Here is a 20,450-nt window from a genome sequence, read left to right on the forward strand (position 1 = left end):
AATTTGCAATAAGCATCCTTCACCCTCTATCCGTAATATGAGGATAACGGAAAACCAGTCTTGCTTTTATAATAATAGTAATGCAAAATCCTAAGTCTGGAGAGCTCAAGTTCCTGGGTTTACTTTCACCAAACTTGGACAATTTTGGGCAGTAATTATCAAAGCCAGATTATTTTCAAAACTGTAAACTATTATAAATAAATGTAAAAGTAGAAATTAAATTTAAGTTCTGCTTTAAAATTGTGAAGCCAACAAGAAGAAAAGGCACTTTCATAGTTTTCCCCCATTTTTAAGACACTGATAAGTCCTACAGAGTTTGTAGACATAAATGAAAGATAAGGTTAGTTGCTATCTTGCTATAATTGCTTTTTACACCAAGTACTTGTTAACGTCTGCCTTTAAAAAAGCAGAATATTGGGGCGCCTGGGTGGCGCAGTCGGTTAAGCGTCCGACTTCAGCCAGGTCACGATCTTGCGGTCTGTGAGTTCGAGCCCCGCGTCAGGCTCTGGGCTGATGGCTCAGAGCCTGGAGCCTGTTTCCGATTCTGTGTCTCCCTCTCTCTCTGCCCCTCCCCCGTTCATGCTCTGTCTCCCTCTGTCCCAAAAATAAATAAAAACGTTGAAAAAAAATTTAAAAAAGCAGAATATTGATATACAATGTGATCATTTATTTTTACCCATAGTGATTTTAGGTAGTAATATCATTTCTAGTCTGTATGGATTTATTGAATTATATCTTCGCTTTCTTATTGTTTTTTTTAATAACTATACAAGGCAATTTGCTACCTATTTTGAGGCACATAAGTAAGTCATTTGCTATAACTGAGAATTGTCTTCCCTGATGCCCTTGTGATTACCATTCTCAAAATAACTGATTTCAATTCACCCCAGTTTTGCAGGTGAAAGTTCTTGCCCAACTTCTGAGTAAAAACATTTGCTAGTTGTGTCTCTTGTGTCAAATGTCCAGAGTAAGTCTTTTCAATATTTTTTCCTTTGCAAATTTCATCTTTCAATTACCAAATCAATTACTTTTTAAATCAACGTCACTGAAACTCACATAACAAAGTACAGTGTTAGAACAGAGCAACATTCTGAAACAGATCTGGGGACAGTGACGAGCTGTCCAACTTGCTCTCATACACGGAGTGAGATCTGATGTGCTCCCTGCTCCTCCTGAAACTCTTTCTACTAAAACACATAGATAAAAATTAACATACATTTTCCTCATTATTTTTACCTTTTTCCAATTCTTATACTTTTCCAAAGGGGTGTGTGTGTGTGTGTGTGTGTGTGTGTGTGTGTGTATTCCTCCCCCACCCCCCGCCCCGAATTGCTTTAAAATAATGATCAAAGCATGCTCTGAACACAATTCTTCTCTGAAGAGCAAAGTACACAGACCAGAAAGCTTCCCTTCAGGAAGGAATTACTTTTTTTCTCCTAAAACTACCAGGTGCTACTTCTCTAAATATTTTGTATTGACTAAGGTATCTAGACAACGGGCCACAATATAATGAATTTAAAAGGTTAACCATCAGAGATAATATTAGATGAGAGTAAAAAGAACACTGGATTGGGGTGAATGCCTCATGAATGGCAGTGTTCACACTCCTTGAACTGTCTCCTGGTGGCCAAGGTGTGGAGGAGACTGCCTACCCATCAGAACTACACCGGGGGAGGGAGGGTTGTGCAAAGTAACTGTGAACATTTAAGCCAAGCTCTGCAGAGCCTAAGTGCTATGCACATTTCACTTCTCCACAACTTATTAAGGGTCAAGGCTCTCAGAAATCAAAGAAGGAAGAGGGATGCAGGACGTCAGATTTACCAATTCTTCATTTTCAAACTCCGAGTTATACTGTGCTCCTTCTTCGGTCACGGGTTTCTGAACGATGTTCCTGCAGACGAGCCAGATGGTCAGACTAGCAATGAACATCCCGATATCAGGCACAAACACTCTGATCCCATTGCCGGCATCAGCTCCCTTTAAGCTACGGAGGGAAAAAAAAAAGAGGGAGGAAATTTAGTTGTTTTTCTATTTCTATGGTTACACTATCTTAAAGTATTTCTGAATCTTCTTAATGAGTTTTAAAAAAGGGATCCTCAGTTTCTGCCTAGAAGGGACTGGAAAGCTTTCCCTCCATCTCAGAATCTTATATAATGTACTAAGATTCAGGAATGTTCCACGATTTCACTGGAGTTTCTGAAATACTATAAAGGATCCTAACCCAATTCTCACTCCTAAAACATGCTAATGATCCATATTGTTATTAAATAAGCCACATGTGCAGCACAGATACAGGTGTCTGCAATCTAGCTGAAGCACATACTAGCAGCTGGGAGATAGTTTACCTTAGATGTAAATCAAAGCTAGAGAAAAAGAGAGAAAATGTTAAAGCAGTCCTTGAATGCAGGACCTCTTCATTATTTTGAATACTTAGTTGATTTTGTTTTCCATACTGTTCCAAGAAAGGTGGATCTAATATGTTCTTCCTTCAACCTAGGAGAATGGACAGTGAACTTAGAATTGGAAGATTTGAGTTCAAGTGTAATGCCTGACACTGACAAACTGTATTCACTGGGGGGTTTCCCATGGCCAATGCATTCCTTCTCCATGCCAAAGGGATACTACTCTTTGCCTTTCTTTATAGAAGTCAAATGAAAGTGATTCAATGTTTATCAGAGATAAACTCGTTTAGGAACTAAGCACGTGATCAAATACATACTCTATTCATTTATATTGTATGCATTATATATTTTGATAAAAATATAAAATGGGGGGCGCCTGCATGGCTCAGTTGGTTAAGTGTCTGACTTTGGCTCAGATCATGATCTCACGGTTCATGAGTTCGAGCCCCACATCAGGCTCTGTGCTGACAACTCAGACCCTGGAGCCTGCTTCGGATTCTGTGTCTCCCTCTCTCTCTGCCCCTCCCCCACTCATGCTCTGTTTCTCTCTCTCTCAAAAAGAGACATTAAAAAAAAACATAAAATATAATAAAAAGCAAGACCCCCATTGCCTAGAAATGACCGTTGTTAACATTTTGGTAAATGAAAGCATTGTTAATAATATCTACTACAACTGAGCAATTGCTCTGTATTAAGAGCTTGGTATATAGTATTTCATCCAACCAACCACCATATGGAGATAGGTATTATTATTTATCCTCCTTTTACATATGAAAACAACAACAACAACAACAACTAAGTCTCCAAAAGGTAAATATACTTCCCTCAAGGCCACACAGATAGAGAGAGAACAGAAGTATACTCAAGCTCCCTTTAGGACCAGATTTAATGTTCTCAACTACTGGGTTCTCGCATGTATATCTGCGTGGCTTTTCCTTCTAGTTTTCCTCTGTTTCTAGACATACATAGTGATGGTTTACAACACTAAGCTCATACTATGTTTTGAAAATGATTAGCTCCTGTAATAGATCATTAATAGTTTTTCAACTCACTGATTATTTAAAAAAATTTTTTTTAACATTTATTTATTTTTGGCACAGAGAGAGACAGAGCATGAACAGGGGGAGGGTCAGAGAGAGAGGGAGACAGAGAATCTGAAACAGGCTCCAGGCTCCGAGCTGTCAGCACAGAGCCCGACGCGGGGCTTGACCTCACGGACCGCGAGATCATGACCTGAGCCCAAGTCGGACGCTCAACCGACTGAGCCACCCAGGCACCCATCAACTCACTGATTATTTTTAAACATCACCATGTTCATGATCTGACAGCATTTAACTATTCCACTACTGCTGTACATTTAGAATGTTTCCATTTATTTGTCACTATAGCATATGTAAAAGTTAAGTGTTAATTACCTAAAGAATCTTCCCATCTAGGATCTTCCAGGACAAAAAAAAAAAAAAAATCCTCACATCTTCTTTTTAAAGAATGGTCCGGAATAGGGCATGCCCCACATAAGCTTCTTTTTTTTTATACATGGCTCTAAACCCTTCTGAATAGAGAAGCATGAGTAGTTAAGAGATCTCTTACCTCCATAAATGAAACAGACATGATTGTGGCAGAGGTATTTAAAAATGGCAAATCCCTTTCATTTGGGGGAAGGGTAAGAGGATTTAATTAAGAAAACTTCACCCCAAACAAAACATACAGCATGAGATCTAATGATTGATTTTATCTCAGGAAAAAGGGAGAGGTTTGTTGTATACTTTAAAAGTGATCAGACAGTGCAAACAAAAATAAGAATAAAAAGAAAGAAGAAAGAAAGAGAAAGAAGGGGTCCAGGGGAGAGACCAGGAAAGAAGGCCAGGCTCCAGGGGCTGTTTGGTGCTGTGCGGGGCTCAGTTCCAGAGACCCACCAGTCCTAATCAGGGGGGCTTGGGGGAATAGATTATTATAGCTCTTTCCCGGGAAACACGTTGACTGTGGCATTTTATGAAGAGCACCAACCAAGCGGAGTTGAGAGGAAAAAGAATTCTTAAAGGAAAGGTAACAAGGATTTTAGGTCTGGCCTCAGCTGCTTCTTGCCTCACAGCACAGAGACCGGGAAGCCAGAGCAGAGCCTTATGCCTTTCCCACCTGTGGACTGCATTAAGTTCCCAGTCTGCAGTCACTTTGAGGCAACAGTCTCAGCTTTGTGTTTCTTGGTCCCCGAAGACACATTTCATAGCATACATACATCACGGGAGGAGATGAATGCTGTTTGCAAAAGCAATCACTCCCCTCACTGTGATAGAATTCAGCTACTGGATCCAGGATTGGGCTGTGATCCCGATTTGCAATGAAACCATTCAGCCACAGAGGTGCTAACCTATTAACTACTACTCTTGGCTTGCTGAGTTAACAAAGCAGTGCATTCATGCAACCGTTGAAGAAACAATGAAACTTCTGAAGAATCTGAAGAGCATGTACAACGAACAGGTCACAGTCTAATTGATATGTCATTTGGGGATCGTCTCATCAATCAAGTTTCCTTCATTGTTTGGACAATGTAGTGGACAGTGTCTACTAAAGTACGCTAATCAGAATGTTAGTCCCCAGAAATGCTGTGAATTGAATACAATAAGACGAAATAAAAGAAAACAAAGTGGTCAAATAAGTGTCAGAAAATCACAGTGCATATTACTGTAGTAGAGACTGATAAGTTATGTAGCAAAACAAGAAATTTGAGTTACCTCCTTCTCTGTTTTTATCTTATTTTATTTTTCCTTCCCTTCCTCTATGTTCATCTGTTTTGTTTCTTAAATTCCACATATCAGTGAAATCATAGTGTATTCGTCTTTCTTTGACTGACTTATTTCAAATGAGCATAATACATTCTAGTTACATCCACATGGTTGCAAATGGAAAGACTTCATTATTTTTGATGGCTGAGTAATATTCCATTGTATTCCTGAAATCAATACTACACTATATGTTAACTAACTTGAATTTAAATAAAACCTTGGAAGAAAAAAACTGATTTAGTTAAGACTCTTTCCCAAATTTATTTGACCAAAAATCATTTCTTAAAAGTTTTATCTAATACCTGTTACATTTTACTGAGCTGGTGTTCGTGGAACAGGTCTTAGGAAATGTTGGGTTACCGTCTGCTTATTGGTCTAGATTTTTGGTTGAAATTAATAGATACTTTGGAAACTACCCTAATGGGTAGCTAATCCTTATAAATTCGATTTTTAATAGGTCTCAAATGAGTTTAGAAGTCAGTGGCATCTCAGTCCCTTCTCACATCCGATTGTCCAACCATCCATCCATTGACTCCGTAAGTCATTGAAATTATGCAGCTGGAAGATAACTAGAAATAGTCCAGTCCTCCTCATCTTACAGACTGGAAGCCAAAAAGGGAAAAGGTTAAATGACTGGCTCAACTTCTCACCTAGGGGCAGAGCACTTCTGTTCCAAGCTGTCTGGTGAGTACAGCCACCCCTCACTGCACCTGTCTTTGCTCGGATAGTCCGGCACCTGTCCTCCACCTAGTGCAACAGGCTCCTTTCCCCACACTGCTCAGAAAATGCCCTGTCGAGGGTCACCAGTGATCTCCCAGCTATAAGGCCCAAACGACCCATTCTAATTCTTATCCTACTCCACCTCTGCGCTGCACTTGACAAGCAAGATCAGCTCTTGCTGCCCTCAAATCTACTCGGTGTTCTCGCCTCTCTTTTCCAGTTACCCACCTACCCATGGATGTTCTTGAAATCTCACACTGCTGGGAAATCCCACTCAGAAACACGGGGTGGGTTGTGCCCACAGACTCTTCTTTTCTGCTCAAATATTGATGAGTCTGCAAGGTTCTACTCTTCACTTATTTCTCTTTTAACTCTACATGGTAGACCTGGATGATGTATCTATTCCCCAGGCTCCAGTCGGCACCAACATGATGACTTACAAATCTACATACTCAGTCCTAACATGTCCCCTGAGACACACAAACAGATACCCATTTTCCTACCAGATATCTCCACTTCTACAGCTTTTATTTTTTTTAATTTTTTTTTTCAACGTTTATTTATTTTTGGGACAGAGAGAGACAGAGCATGAACGGGGGAGGGGCAGAGAGAGAGAGAGACACAGAATCGGAAGCAGGCTCCAGGCTCTGAGCCATCAGCCCAGAGCCTGACGCGGGGCTCGAACTCACGGAGCGCGAGATCGTGACCTGGCTGAAGTCGGACGCTTAACCGACTGCGCCACCCAGGCGCCCCCACTTCTACAGCTTTTAAAACTAAATGCTATCTTTATTCCAAAATCTGTCCTTCCAGTGATATTCCTCACCTTGAAAAAGGGTGCTGTTATCCATCCAGCAGCCAAGAGAGAACCTGGACCCTACCACTCTCTCACTGAAAACCTGGAGGTTCTGTCTCCATACTGTCTCTCTTACTGCCATTTTATTCCCACAGCTCAGTTCTGCTCCTTGATTACTGGAATAGCATCCTTACTATTTTGTTTCAGGTTGTCCTCTCTGCCAGTCAGGTCTCCATATTGCTACCAGAGCTTAATTTTTAGAAGCATAAGGTCGAGCATGTCAACTGTGATGCCTACAGAAAAGGTCCATATCGCTGAGTGTGACATATGAGGCCTTCTGTGTTCCGGGCCTGGCTGCCCTAACTCTGTTATGATTTCCTTGTACCTCAAATTCCATCCATCTTGAACGCAAGCACCAGAATCTGCAAGTGTTTTCCCCTATGAGCTACTGTGCAATCTTTTCCCACAGGCAACAGTGGCCCTTTCTCCCAATGACACTTTTACATTTCTGTTTCATCTCTCACAACCCACTTCCACATCTCCACTGTGAACCCCTTCCATCTCCAGTCCTTGAACACTCCCTCCTTTAGAAGCCTGCCATACCTTGCACATACTCAATCATAAAACTGTTTAACCATATTATGCCTACTCGATTATTTACCAAAGGAAGGGCTGTCCTACTCTACTTCCTCTGTGGTATCTATATATAGAGATTACATATATATCTATACATATATTAATATTACATACATATACATATATATGTCTATATATGCATGGCATGTGTGTATATATAATGTATAGGTATGTATGTGCATATATGCATGAATGTAATCTATGTATCTATATATAGACATATGATCTCTTATCCTTACTATATATACATACATACTCATACATATACATATGTATCTATATATACTACATATAGTACTTATATATGTACAGATCTATCTATCTATATATACATATACTCTCTATATATACATATGCATATATATGGTACAATGTACACACTGAATAAAAGCTGGCAGAATAAATGTTATCTCCAAATATTTACACTTTGCTTTGTACCACAGCAGTTTGTGCGAAGTACTGCTGAGGCATTAGATGAGATATTTTAGTTCATTTAGATAATTTCACTCAGGAAAAATAAAATACAAACCCAGACAGGAAGAAATGTCTCTTTGTCTGGGACTAGCTGGAGATCAGAAGCCCATGAGTAGTCTCAGTTACTTGGACACAAAGATGTAATTGTCAAAACTGGAAAATATAAGCCATGAAATATATACATGTGGTTTCGTCCAATACAAACGTTGGAGAAAACATTTCTAGAACAAGAGATAGGAAGTGCATCTAATGAATGTTAAATGGCTCAGTTTGGCAGAATTTGTCATTTGTTCATTTAAAAAAATATTTTTTAAGCATCTATCATGTGCCAAGTACTAGCCTGGCAATTGACTGTTGGGTTTATGAAGGTAGGTAAGGGGCATGATAAAGTCAGAGAGATGGGTTAAGGCTGGGCCCAGGGCTTGGACTTTTGGCAAAGAACCCACATAACCAGAACTACTGAAGGATTTAGAACAAAGGAGGAACATAATCACCAAGGAAACAGAGATCGCAGGAGAGGTTGTGATTTGGTTGCAGGAAGTGGGACATGGAAGCCGTGTTTTCATGGCGGGTGTGATGTGTAGTGCAGAGGCGATATTTCATGCTGGAAGTCCCATGAAATTTGTGCCTGAGAGAGAAATCATGGCTGAAGGGGTAGTTTTGAGAGTTTTCTTCCATGTGTGTTGGCTAAAGGCAATAGAATAAATTAGGTTGTCCACGGACGGGGCACTGTATAGAGTACATTTTTGTATAAGGCCCTCTAAACTAATTATAAGTATACATACAGGGCATTTAACAAAAAAGCAAATTGTATTTCAAATAAATTCTACGTTTGAAATCAGGCTAACCATGTTTTGTGTAGAACGATTTTAATAAATTAACGAGATGAATATATACATTTCCCTATAAAATGTTATCTTAGATAGTGTTGCTTTCCGGGCATACAATGATACTTTTCATATAAAAAAGCATACACTAAACTGCTTAAAACACCAGGTTCTCTTAAAAAGGCAAACATTTTCTTTCCAATCGTGCTATAGTCACATTGATCTTATTTGTTGAGAATGATTTTACCTCTTGACAAGGAATTGAGGGGGCGCCTGGGTGGTTCAGTCAGTTAAGTGTCCGACTTCAGCTCAGATCATTATCTTGTGAGTTCGAGCCCCGTGTCAGGCTCTGCGCTGACAGCTCAGAGCCTGGAGCCTGCTTCGGATTCCGTATCTCCCTCTCTCTCTACCCTTCTGCCACTCACACTCTGTCTCTGTCTCTCAAACCAAACCAAACAAACCAAAACAAAACAAAAACACGTTAAAAAAATTTTAAAAAAAGAAAAGCAAAGGAATTGAGGAAGCTGAAAATTGGGAATAACCTGCCTATCCTTCAAGAGGAAAATGAATTGGTTAAATTACTATGCTTCCACAAAATAAATACTATAAATGAATAAACTAGAGCAAAGTGTGTGTGATGGATCTAAATAGGGATATATCATCTCACAAACATAACGTGGAACAAAAAAGAAGAAGAAGCAAAAGTACAGAATACAGATCACTTAGGGATCCGTGCATACAGAATGGCATGAAAATGACAAATACTTATTTCTGGGCAGGGTAAGAGGGGTATCATAAGCTATTATATAAATACCAATAATCAAATATTGGTAATGCTCAAGGTCTTAAACTGGTTGAAAGCCAGTGGTAGGTACAAAAGTTTATCTTTAATTCTTCACATTATTTTTAAAAGTTGGAATAGTCATACTGCCTAAATTCCTTGTGTAGAACATATGTGAAAAACATGAAGGCAATTATCTTGGCTGGAAAAGATAGTGACCTTTTATTGAGGTAAAACTGCTACATAACATATCAATTTCAGGTGTACAATAAGTTGATATTTGTACATACTACAAAGTGATGACAGTAAGTCTAGTTACCATCCATCATCATACAGTTGACCCCTCTTTATCCTTTTTGTCCGCCTCCGAACCTCCTTCCCCTCTGATAACTACCAATCTGTTCTCTGTATCTATGAATTTTGTTTTGTCTTAATTGTTCATTTGTCTTGTGTGTTCATTTGTTTCGTTTTTTTAAGATGTCACATGCAAGTGAAATCATATGATATTTGTCTTTCTCTGTCTGACCTATCTCACTTGGCACAATATCCTCAAGATCCACCCATGTTGTCACAAATGGCAACATTTCCTTCTTTTTTATGGCCAAAAAGTAATCCATTATGTGTGTGTGCGTGTGTGTGTGTGTGTGTGTGTGTGTGTCGTATTTTTATCCATTCAACTATCCATGAATGCTTATTTCCTTACTGTTGGCAATGAACACAGGGGTGCATATGTATCTTTTTAAATGAGTGTTTTCATTTTCTTTGCATAAATACCCCAAAGTGGATTAGCTATATCTAGATCATATGGTAGACCTATTTTTAATTTTTTGAGGAGCCTCCATACTGGCTTTTACAGTGGCTTTACCAATTTACTTTCCTACCGACAGTGTAGGAGGGGTCCCTTTTCTCTAAAACCTCTTCAACACTTGTTATTTCTTGTCTTTTTGATAATAGCCATTCTAACAGGAGTGAGGTGGTATCTAACTGTGATTTTGATCTGTATTTCCCTGACAATAAGTGATACCGAACATGTTTTCATGTGCCTGTTGGCCATCTGCATGTCTATTTTGGAAAAATGTCTTTTTAGATCCTCTGCCCATTTTTAAAAATTGGATTGTTTGGGTTTTTGCTATTGAATTATTTGAGTTTTATGTGTTTTGGATATTAGCCCCTTAACAGATATATGATTTGCAAATATCTTCTCCCATTTAGTGAACTGACTTCATTTTGTTGATGGTTTCCTTTGCTGTGAAGTTTTTTTGTTTTGTTTTGTTTTGTTTTGTTTTCCGATGAAGTCCAACTTGTTTAGTTTTGCTTTTGCTACCTTTGCTTTTGGAGTCAGATCCCAAAATTCAACAATAAGATGGAAGGAGCTCATGGCCTATTTTTTTTCCCCTAGGAGTTTTATGATTTCAGGGAATAGTGACCAATCAATGCTGTAATCACCATGATTGTATTTGGTCTGACTCATTAATCAAATTTAATCACCATCCTTCCCATCAAGGTGCAGAGAAATAGTGCAGCATGTGGGTATTTCCATGGGCACATGGAAATTTTTCTAAGTTTCAGATTTTCTCATCTACGAAATGATTTTTCAGGGTCTTCTGAACTCTAAAATTTCATTCCAACTAGAAAAATCCAAAATAAAGAGGCAGTGGAATTGAGATGGGACTGGGAGAGAAGAAAAATGGTGAAGTTTCAGTATTGCTGAGAAGAAACATCCAGATACAAAAGCAACCACAGTCACCTCCAGAAGTTCAAGAAGAATAATTTAATTTGTGCAACTCCTTTGGGGAGGCAAGTCCTTCGGTTCAGAGTTAGTAGAAAGGTCAGCTTCAATTGAATTCCAATAGATGATTAAAATATCATATGAGCATTATTTAAATGAATACAAGCTATAAATATGGTTTACCTTGTTCTTTAGTGGCCTCTGAAGTTCACACGCTAGCAGTCAGACTTTTGATTTTCTTAAGCTTAAGTACTCTGACGTCCATCAGTCTCTCAGATTTAGTAAACCACTTTAAGAACAGAGTGAATGTATATCTAATAGTAAAACCTTAATGTGAAATATAGAACTCTGATTTCAATGGTTTCCCACATATGTCTTGAAAATATGGATGGAGGCTATCTCTTTATTGAATATATGATTTCATACAGCAAGTCACATAAACCAAAACCAACAGAGTTGATGTCAATGAATCAAGGTATAGATGAGAAACTCTGGAAAGAAATGTACCACTTTTTGAGAATCACTTTCAGTATCCAAATCAAGGAATTCAAACAGAATTCCACAGTTGTTGATGCATTGGAGAATCCAAATAGCTCATTTCTGTGAACTTTGAAACCTTTTCTACCCTAAAATAGCAATTGCATACCAATTTCTAATATCCTAAAGGTATGAGCTGATGCTGGATTTTCAGGATTTTTTTTTTTTTATTAGTGGCAAGATTTTTGTGAGCACCTTAAAGGTGAAACAGTACTCAAATATTTTGATCCACTTATCTCACTGTGACAAGTTGCTACTTTCCATTTGGAACACACACACTTCCCTCTCATGTAAGTGTGCAGATGGCTTTTCACTTCTGTTATTTATGAGGCAGAAGGTCAGTTAAGAGAATCCTAAGGTTCTTGCTCTGATGGAGGGCATTCACAAAAGGGTAGGGAAGGAAGGGTAGGGTTAGGTGACTGTCAAATCATTTGTCCTTATGTACTTAGCTGTTCAGGAGTGTGCTGGAGCTGGCTGGTTCCAGCTGTGTTCAGTGACGATGTATTACTGGCTTGAAACTGACTACAGTACGAGTATTTACATCATGGAAGTTGGCAAATGCTGCCAATAGTGCACTTTTCCCCAGAGAGCTGGTTGTTCCACATTTACCGGCACACCACTGCTGCTATCTAAACACTAATAGGTATTTACCCCAAAGAATACAAAACACTAACTCAAAGGGATACAGGCACCCGGTGTTTCTAGTAGCATTATCTACAATACCCAAATTATGGGAAGATCCCAATGTCCATCGGCTGATGAATGGATAAAGAATATGTGATTTATATATATATTATATATATTAATACATAATACTTATACATAATAACAGTTAATACAGGAAGATAGAAGAGGAATAAGGAAGGCAGGAGAGGAAGAAGAGATGAGAGGAAGAGAGAAAGAGAGGAAGAGAAGAAGAGAAGAGGCGAGAAGAAAAGAGGGGTGAGAGCGAATGAGGAGGCGGGAGAAAAGGAGTGGAAGGAGAAGGCGGGGAAACGGAAGGGAAAGGGAAGGGGGGGAAGAAGGAAAGGGAGGGAGAAAAGGAGAGAAAGAAGACAGAAAGGAGAGATGAGATAAGGGAAGAGAAGAGAGTAGAGAATTGAGTAATAAAGAAAGTAGAAGAAGGATAAGTAAAGAATTAATTATACAATTATATATAATTAAGTTACATAAATAAATTATATAACTGAATATATTATATAATATAATATGTAATGATATATTATATTAATATATCATAATACATTATATTAATCTATCATAATATATTATATTAGTAAGTTATATTAATATGTTATATTATATTACATTATATATTGTGTAATACTATGTTATTTTAATATATATTGCATTAATACATTAATATATATTACATTAATATGTATTATATATAATGGAATACTACTCAGCCATAAAAGGAATGAAATCTTGCCATTCGCAACCACATGGATGTAGCTAAGTGAAATGATGTCAGAGAAAGACAAACCATATGATTTCACTCATGCGGAATTTAAGGAAAAAAAAATGACCAGCAGGGGGAAAAAAGAGAGAGGCAAATCAAGAAACAGACTTCTAACTATAGAGAACTGATGGTTACCAGGAGGGAGGTGGGTGGGGGTGATGGGTTAAATAGGAGATGGGGATTAAGGAGGGCACTAGCTGTGCTGAGCACCTGGTGTTGAAACACTAACCTGTATGCCTGAAACTAATATTACATGGTGTGTTAACTAAGTGGAATTCAAATAAAAACAAAACACTACAACAAAATACAAAATAAACAACCCCCCAAAACAGACAATAAAATGCACTCCTTTTGCCACATGACTCTCATGGGCAATATTCTAAAAACTACCCTAAAACTTAGCATCAAATCCAAAATTCTCTCCGTGAAGTTCAAGTTTCCCTATGTTTAATCTGATTTCTGGTTCCTCCTGAACTTGTGACCTTCCTCTAGGGGTCTCACCATCCTATGACAAGGACATATTTCTTCCAACTTCTGGACCTTCGCTGATGTAGTTTCTATCAGCGTGAATTTTCACCCACATCTTCTGCACTTGTTCCAATCAAAACTCACGTGTGTGCTCTTTTGAACTTGTTGATAGAAGCCTCTGTGTAACTGATCATACATTCTATCCACTGGTCTCACTTCCTGTCCACTTCTCCATGCATTTGAGAGCTCCTCATATGCCTCCTGTTTATTGATTTTTGTGGCCACAAAAAGGCTACCACCAAGGCAAGGTCCTGGTGAAACCCCCTCAGAAATCTTTTCTTATGGTTTATCAAAAATATTGATAAAAATGCAGTGACCAAGAACTTCCTCCAGCTGTCCTCTATTCCTTGCTGGGGAACCGCCTATGCCCGCCTCTTGGATTTGTCTTCTTCTTACTTACTTTCTCTGAGCCCTCAGAGGATAGTCTGTCCAGCACCACCACCACTAAATCCTATAGATCACTGTTTGGAGTCTCCACGTCATGTATTCATAACAAAGGAGAAAACTCCGTCATAACATTCACAAAAACCAGAACTGCACCACCTGGAGCATATCCCGAAGTGGCTTGCCTTCCAACTTGAAAACAAAGCACTGGTCACACTGTCCAGCTGGTGAGCTACCAGGTTCTGGTGGAGGTGGGGCTACAAGGATAATATTAAAAACAATCAGAGGTCTTCATCCTGAAACCACACTGGAGTAAACACAACGTGCCACATCAGAGGTTCCCCCTTGTTTGAATTCCCGTGTTGAACAGCTTGGGGAAAATGAACTACGATTAATTTTGTTGGAAAGAAAGTAAGACATGCGATGTGTGGCTGCAACCAAGTAGCTCATTTATCATCTTGATAAACACTGGATCCAAAAAAAGCAAAAGGCTTTGTGTGTCACTACGGAAAGCTAACACGGAATAAAGAAAACAGCATGAACTTTGGACTTAAAGACCTTGAAGTGAACCCCATTCCTGTTAATTTAATTCAACAAATATGTATGAGTATGTATCAGCTCACAGGCATTTTGCCAGGCCCTAGGCAGACGGTGCAGAGAAAGACACTGCGCCCGGCTGTAGCAACTAAGAAAGGCTGGTAGGAGGCCAATAAACTCCTGAAGATGGGTGAAGTCAATATTATCAATATTACCCATGTGTAGAAGTGTCAGCAAAAAGAGGGAACGATGGGTGAGCTCTATTTGTCAAGGAGGCAACAGGGGCTGCTCCCTCGGTTGAACGTCTGAGATGGGTTTCAAAGGATGTCTCAATTAGTATGGTGTGTCTGGGGAATTCTAAGAAAATTCATTTTGTTGTGATCTAAAAGATGAGAATGAATGGTGGGAGAAGGTCTTGAAAGGTAGCAGGATCCAGGCCAGGAATGACCTTGAATGTCATTTGGACGTTCATATGTCAATGCCAAGGCATGTGCCGAGGTTATTGGTCAATATTTATAAGCCACTTGCTTTTTAGTGTTTATTTATTTTTGAGACAGAGAGAGAGCATGAACGGGGGAGGGTCAGAGAGAGAGGGAGACACAGAATCTGAAGCAGGCTCCAGGCTCTGAGCTGTCAGCACAGAGCTCAACTCGGGGCTCGAACTCACGGACCGTGAGATTATGATCTGAGCCAAAGTCGGACGCTTAACTGACTGAGCCACCCAGGTGCCTAAGCCACTTGCTTTTATATGTACATGTAGGCAAGTTGTTTAATTTCTCCGTTTCCTAAATTATAAAAGAAGAGAACCGGATATCTCCATCTGTGTCACCCCTTCTCTCTGCTCCACTGAATACTTCACCCAAATGAGGGCTCTCTCCCGCGTTACCACCATGCATTCTTCCCATGCAGAAATCAGCACCGACATGCCACTATCCAATGACCACCCCCTTCTTATTCCATCAAATGTCCTGACAGTGCCTTGTCCTCCTCTGGGGCCAGGACCCTCCCCAGGCACGGGAAGTGCATGTAGCTGTCATGTCTCCTCAGTTTCTTACCATTTGGAACAACTTCTCGGTATGTCATTCTTAGTCTTTCGTGATCTCGACAGTGGATGAGTACAGTCTTCATTATGTAGGATAACCCTCAATCTGTCTCATGCTTCTTGTGAAAAGTTCCACAGAGATGATGCTATCTGGTCTCTGTGTACCAGGTGGGGGTACGTGATTCCACCATATCCCACCTGAGTCATTTGGTTGGGTCACTGTTGCCATTTTCCCTTTTGTACTCGACTCATATTTTGTGGGCAGATATTCCAAAATTACAAAACCCCATTCCTTGTCAAACCTCCATCCCCCAACCTCAACCCTCATCAACATCTCCTGCCAGGATCAACTACCATTATGATGGCTGCCAAAGCTGGTTAACTGCGCCTGTACTTAATTGCCGTTCCGCTCCAAGCAAGCCCTCCCCCCTTATCCCCAATTAATTAATTACTTAGCCAACTGACATCAGAGTGGACCCAAGAATTCCACATTGTATTTTGAAACTACCATTATTTATTTTGAGGCTCAGACTGCCCCTGAGCTGGAGAGTCCCTGGAAGCTGGCCCCTGTGACGTCCTTATCGTCCATGAAGCATTTTCGAACTTTCTGGCACAGTGAGGTTTCAGGCCCGTCCCCTATTTCCTCTTCTTCCATCCTTTCTACTCTCTGGTCCCCAGAGAGCCCTGTTTTCTCTTAGTGGAACATGGTATTCAGAACTGGGTTCTCAGAGGTCTGGGTGCTTGGCCATTGTTTCTGGGCTATCCCACTCGACAGGGTAGGAAACAGGTGTATTTAGCACACAAAAATGTACATTGATTACGATTTCTACATCTTTCTGTGCATATACATTCTTAAAAGACTTGAATCCATTCTGATACGTTCCCTTTCAACTTCACACCTCGGGATGTTTTCTAGTCTCTGCCTTCCCTGTTTCATATTTTTTTCATGTTTATTTATTTTTGAGAGAGAAGGAGAGACAGAGCATGAGCAGGAGAGGGGCAGACAGAGAGGGACACACAGAATCCAAAGCAGGCTCCAGGTTCTGAGCTGTCAGCACAGAGCCCGATGGGCTCGAACCCACGAACCGCGAGATCATGACCTGAGTGGAAGTCAGACGCTTAGCCGACTGAGCCACCCAAGTGCCCCTTCCCTGTTTATAAGTCTTTGCTCAGATGGTGAGAAATCTGGCTCTCAGTGTGCTGTATATGTTTAGTTGTATGCTCAATCATTTTGTTGTTATTGTTGTTGTTTAATGGAACTAATTTCCAAACCACACCAGCTGCCTCATCCACCTGCAGCTATGTAATCCCTGGTACAGGGTCACTTTTTTATACTGGGGACACTCCCTCCAGTACCTCCATACAACCTGCTCCCCAGGCCCTGGCTTGCCCACACCCACACTCCAGCAGTTAGCACTTCAAGGCAGCCCTTCACCCCTAAGGGCACACTTTGTGGCAGTAACATTTAAATGCTTGATTGCAAAGGGGGAGAAGGAAAGATGGGGAGGCCGGGAAAGACGGGAAAGGGCCCCGCTGACTCCTGATATGGGGCAGATTTAAGAAAAGACAACAGGGAGGAGAGAAGTGAAACGCATCTGGGGCAGCACCTATGCGCATAGGTACTTCCGTCGGGCAATGCCCTGGGTTCCAATCTAGCTCCCATGTTCTTTCAGTTTCCCCCACCCCCCAATCTGAGACTTGCCTACTGAATAAAGTACCACTGAGCAATGTTTGAGGAAAACAGCAGCAAATTATTCTAAGCCACAGCCTATTAATAGAGTAGTTTGGTTAGGTCAGACTGAGAAATCTTTGTGTTTTGATAATGAATTGTTTTCAGGCTTTGGACCAAATGCTTGACCTCTCCGAGCAATCAGATATGACTGTAATGTCTCTGCAGACTGGAGACATTAATGATGAACATTAACAGTATGGTTTCTGAAGACCACAGTTAAAGGTATTTAGAATAACAATCTGCAGTTTAGGGTAACCTCCTAGCTGCTGGGTTGTGCTGCCTCAATTTGGTTAAGGTGGGGCTGTTTCTGGAATCCTGACCCTTCAGAGTTTTGAATCAGAAATGTCCCAGGAGATACCTGTGTGTGAGCTGGAGGGTACAAGAGAAGCAGGGCCGCTGTGTCCTGGGGCTTCTCACAGTTGGATGAGGTGACAGACGAGCGGAGAGGTGTCAGGCAGGAGTCCTTCGCCCTGGCTCTCCTGCACTCCACACCCAGCCCTTCCTCCTGGAAACTGGACCCGCAGGTCAAGCAGACCAGGCCCAGCACAGACTGTGGCTGCACAGACAGAGCTTCCCATAGGCCTTTCCAGAAGCTTCCCACCAGGTCCCACTTCCAGTCCTGGATGTGCCCACTCCTCAGACGCACTGCCTCACCTCCATCTTTCCCGTCAGAACTTCGCTTCCCTGGCTCCGCCCACAACTTATACAGTCTCTTTCCTGGAACAAATTCTCTGTCGTATCACAGAGCAGCTCTGGTGCCCCACAAAAGCCCTGAGTGGCACATTCCTGCTATAATTCTCTCGTGGGCTTGCAAAGCTCTCTTGAGTTACTGCAAAATGGGGACCAGGCAAAATCTACTCTGGAGGTCAGGGATTCACTCTACGTTATTAGAGGATCCACAGCCTTGGGGTCTCCATTTGCTTGATCTCAGGTGTGAGGATGGCGCATCTCATCCGCATTTCTGAGGCAGGGCGACTCTCATTCGTCAGTGTGACACTCTTCAAATGCCATGAGGTACAAGCATTTGTCACTGTTGTAATGTCTCCCAGTAAGCAGCTAAAAGAGGGATTAACTTCCACTAATTTGCTGCCAGCTTTCTGTATATCATGCTGGGCCTCACCCTCCAGCTCAGTGTTGTGTTTTGCTTTGTTTCATTTCCAACTATAGGTCATGACTAATTCATTTATTAGCAAATACACTGAGTGGTCATCAATCAGCATTTTCTTTTTCATGAAGCAAGAGAATGAAACGGAACAAAAACATAGGAGCGTACCGCATGTGGTAAGAGCGGCCATTGTTTTTTGAAATTTCATATATTTGCATTGTATTGTACCATTGGCATAAGGGTACTAGCGTGGTCACAGGAGAAGTTTGAAAAGGATTCTCTAGCACATTCCGTCAAACAGGTGGGGCAGTTGTATAGGGCAGAGCACAGATAAAGATGATACCCAGGTAGAGAACAGATGAAAATAACACAAATCCTCTCTCCAAATCTCTTGGAGCCAAATGTATTTCAAGATTCATACTCTTCCAGACTTAAGAGAGGCTCCTCTTACTGTATGATTTAGTGCTGGCAGCCGGCACTGGGGCTGTGGCCCCATCCAAACACACACGCCTGGGACAAGCCACGCTAACTGCAGTGGTCTCCCCTTGGCTACCAGGTGCGTTCAGGTCAGGTTAGGCTTTTCCATCAACAAATTAGACTCAAATGTTAAGTTCCCAGGCATTTTTGAATTTGAGGTTGCAGGTAAGGGCTGCGGATCTGTACTCTACCAAATTAAAGCAAACTAGAAGTACTAAGCTGTAAAACAAGTCAAAATTGTTCCAGGTAGTCACATGAGTTTAAAAAAAAAAGAAAGAAACTCTGAAGTTTTAACTGTCAAAAAAGTGTACCCGTATAGATTCAAAAACATGAAAATACAAATCTATAAAGCAAAGATTAGAGTGTGCTGGTCTACCGCAAATAGAATTGCCAAAGAGTATCTCTAAATATACTTCCCCATGCAGTTAAAATGTGATTTAGTTTTCAAAAGTTTGTTCAGTAAGCATTTTGAGTAATGCAGAATTCATTAACTGGCAGGCATACTGAAGACAAAATAGACAATTTAGAGACTCCCGGAATAAGAGAAGCAAAAATATATAGTCACACAAAGACCTAGATGCAAATGTTTTTAACAGCTTTATTCATAATCACCCCAAACTAAAAACAACCCAAGCACCCACCAACTGGTCAATAGATACTTCTGATCTATGCAATGATCTATACAATGGAATGCAAATAGCAATAAAAGAGAATGAAGTACAGATACTTTCAACTCTGTGGATGAACCAAAAAAGCATTATGCTAAGTGAAGAAGCAGACACAGGAGGCCATGTGCTCCATGAGTCCATTCATAGGCCAATGTGGACAAGATAAAACCACAGAAAGAAAAATCAGATCAGCAGTTGAGCAGGGAGAGGGCTGACTAGGAGACTTTTCTGAGATGATGGAGATGTTTTGTATCTTGAATGTGGTGGTGGGTACATGATGTATCTGTTTGTGAAAGTCACAGAACTATACCCTGAAAGGGGGGGGGTGAATCTCACTGAATGTAAATTATACCTCAGTAAACCCAATAAGAGAGAGAAGAGGAGGGAGAGAGAGATTGAGACTGACAGAGAGCGTGAGAGCAAGCTGGACTAATCCAGTATGAAATGACAAAGGCAATCTAGAATGACCTATGAGGACTCAAGACGAAAACCACCATCTGAGACAAAGGAAAGGAAGAAACACTGCAACCAAACCAAGCAAGCACTCGGTACAACTGGCATTTTTTAAACCAGCTGCATCTGTAAATCTGTTAACTGAATGACACAGAAAATGTACTGAATGGTAGCCATTGCTCTGTGACGTCTCAACATTCAACAAGAAAGATGGTCCCAAAGGTCCTTGGGCATTTTGCTACTGTACTTCCACAGAAGCTGTTCATCGGCTGCTTCTCCCAGGGGGTTTCCCTAATAGAAAAATTTATGGCAAGGATAAAATTAACACTGCTGGATGCAGAGGAAATGGTTTCTTTTGTGCATCCCTTTGCTCGAAATTC

At 40.7% G+C, this 20,450-nt stretch overlaps 1 protein-coding gene across 1 annotated transcript in view; it reads right to left on the reverse strand.

Moving 5' to 3' along the window:
* LOC115528584 overlaps window positions 1-20,450 on the reverse strand; it is a 140,297-nt gene that overhangs the window by 14,848 nt on the left and 104,999 nt on the right. Inside the window, exon 4 of the mRNA XM_032595340.1 lies at window positions 1,822-1,984. Coding sequence (XP_032451231.1) covers window positions 1,822-1,984 — 163 coding nt within the window. The remainder of the gene's footprint in view (window positions 1-1,821; window positions 1,985-20,450) is intronic.

Source organism: Lynx canadensis, chromosome D3 (assembly GCF_007474595.2).
Source record: "Lynx canadensis isolate LIC74 chromosome D3, mLynCan4.pri.v2, whole genome shotgun sequence".
In the NCBI taxonomy this organism is placed as follows: Eukaryota; Metazoa; Chordata; class Mammalia; order Carnivora; family Felidae; genus Lynx; species Lynx canadensis.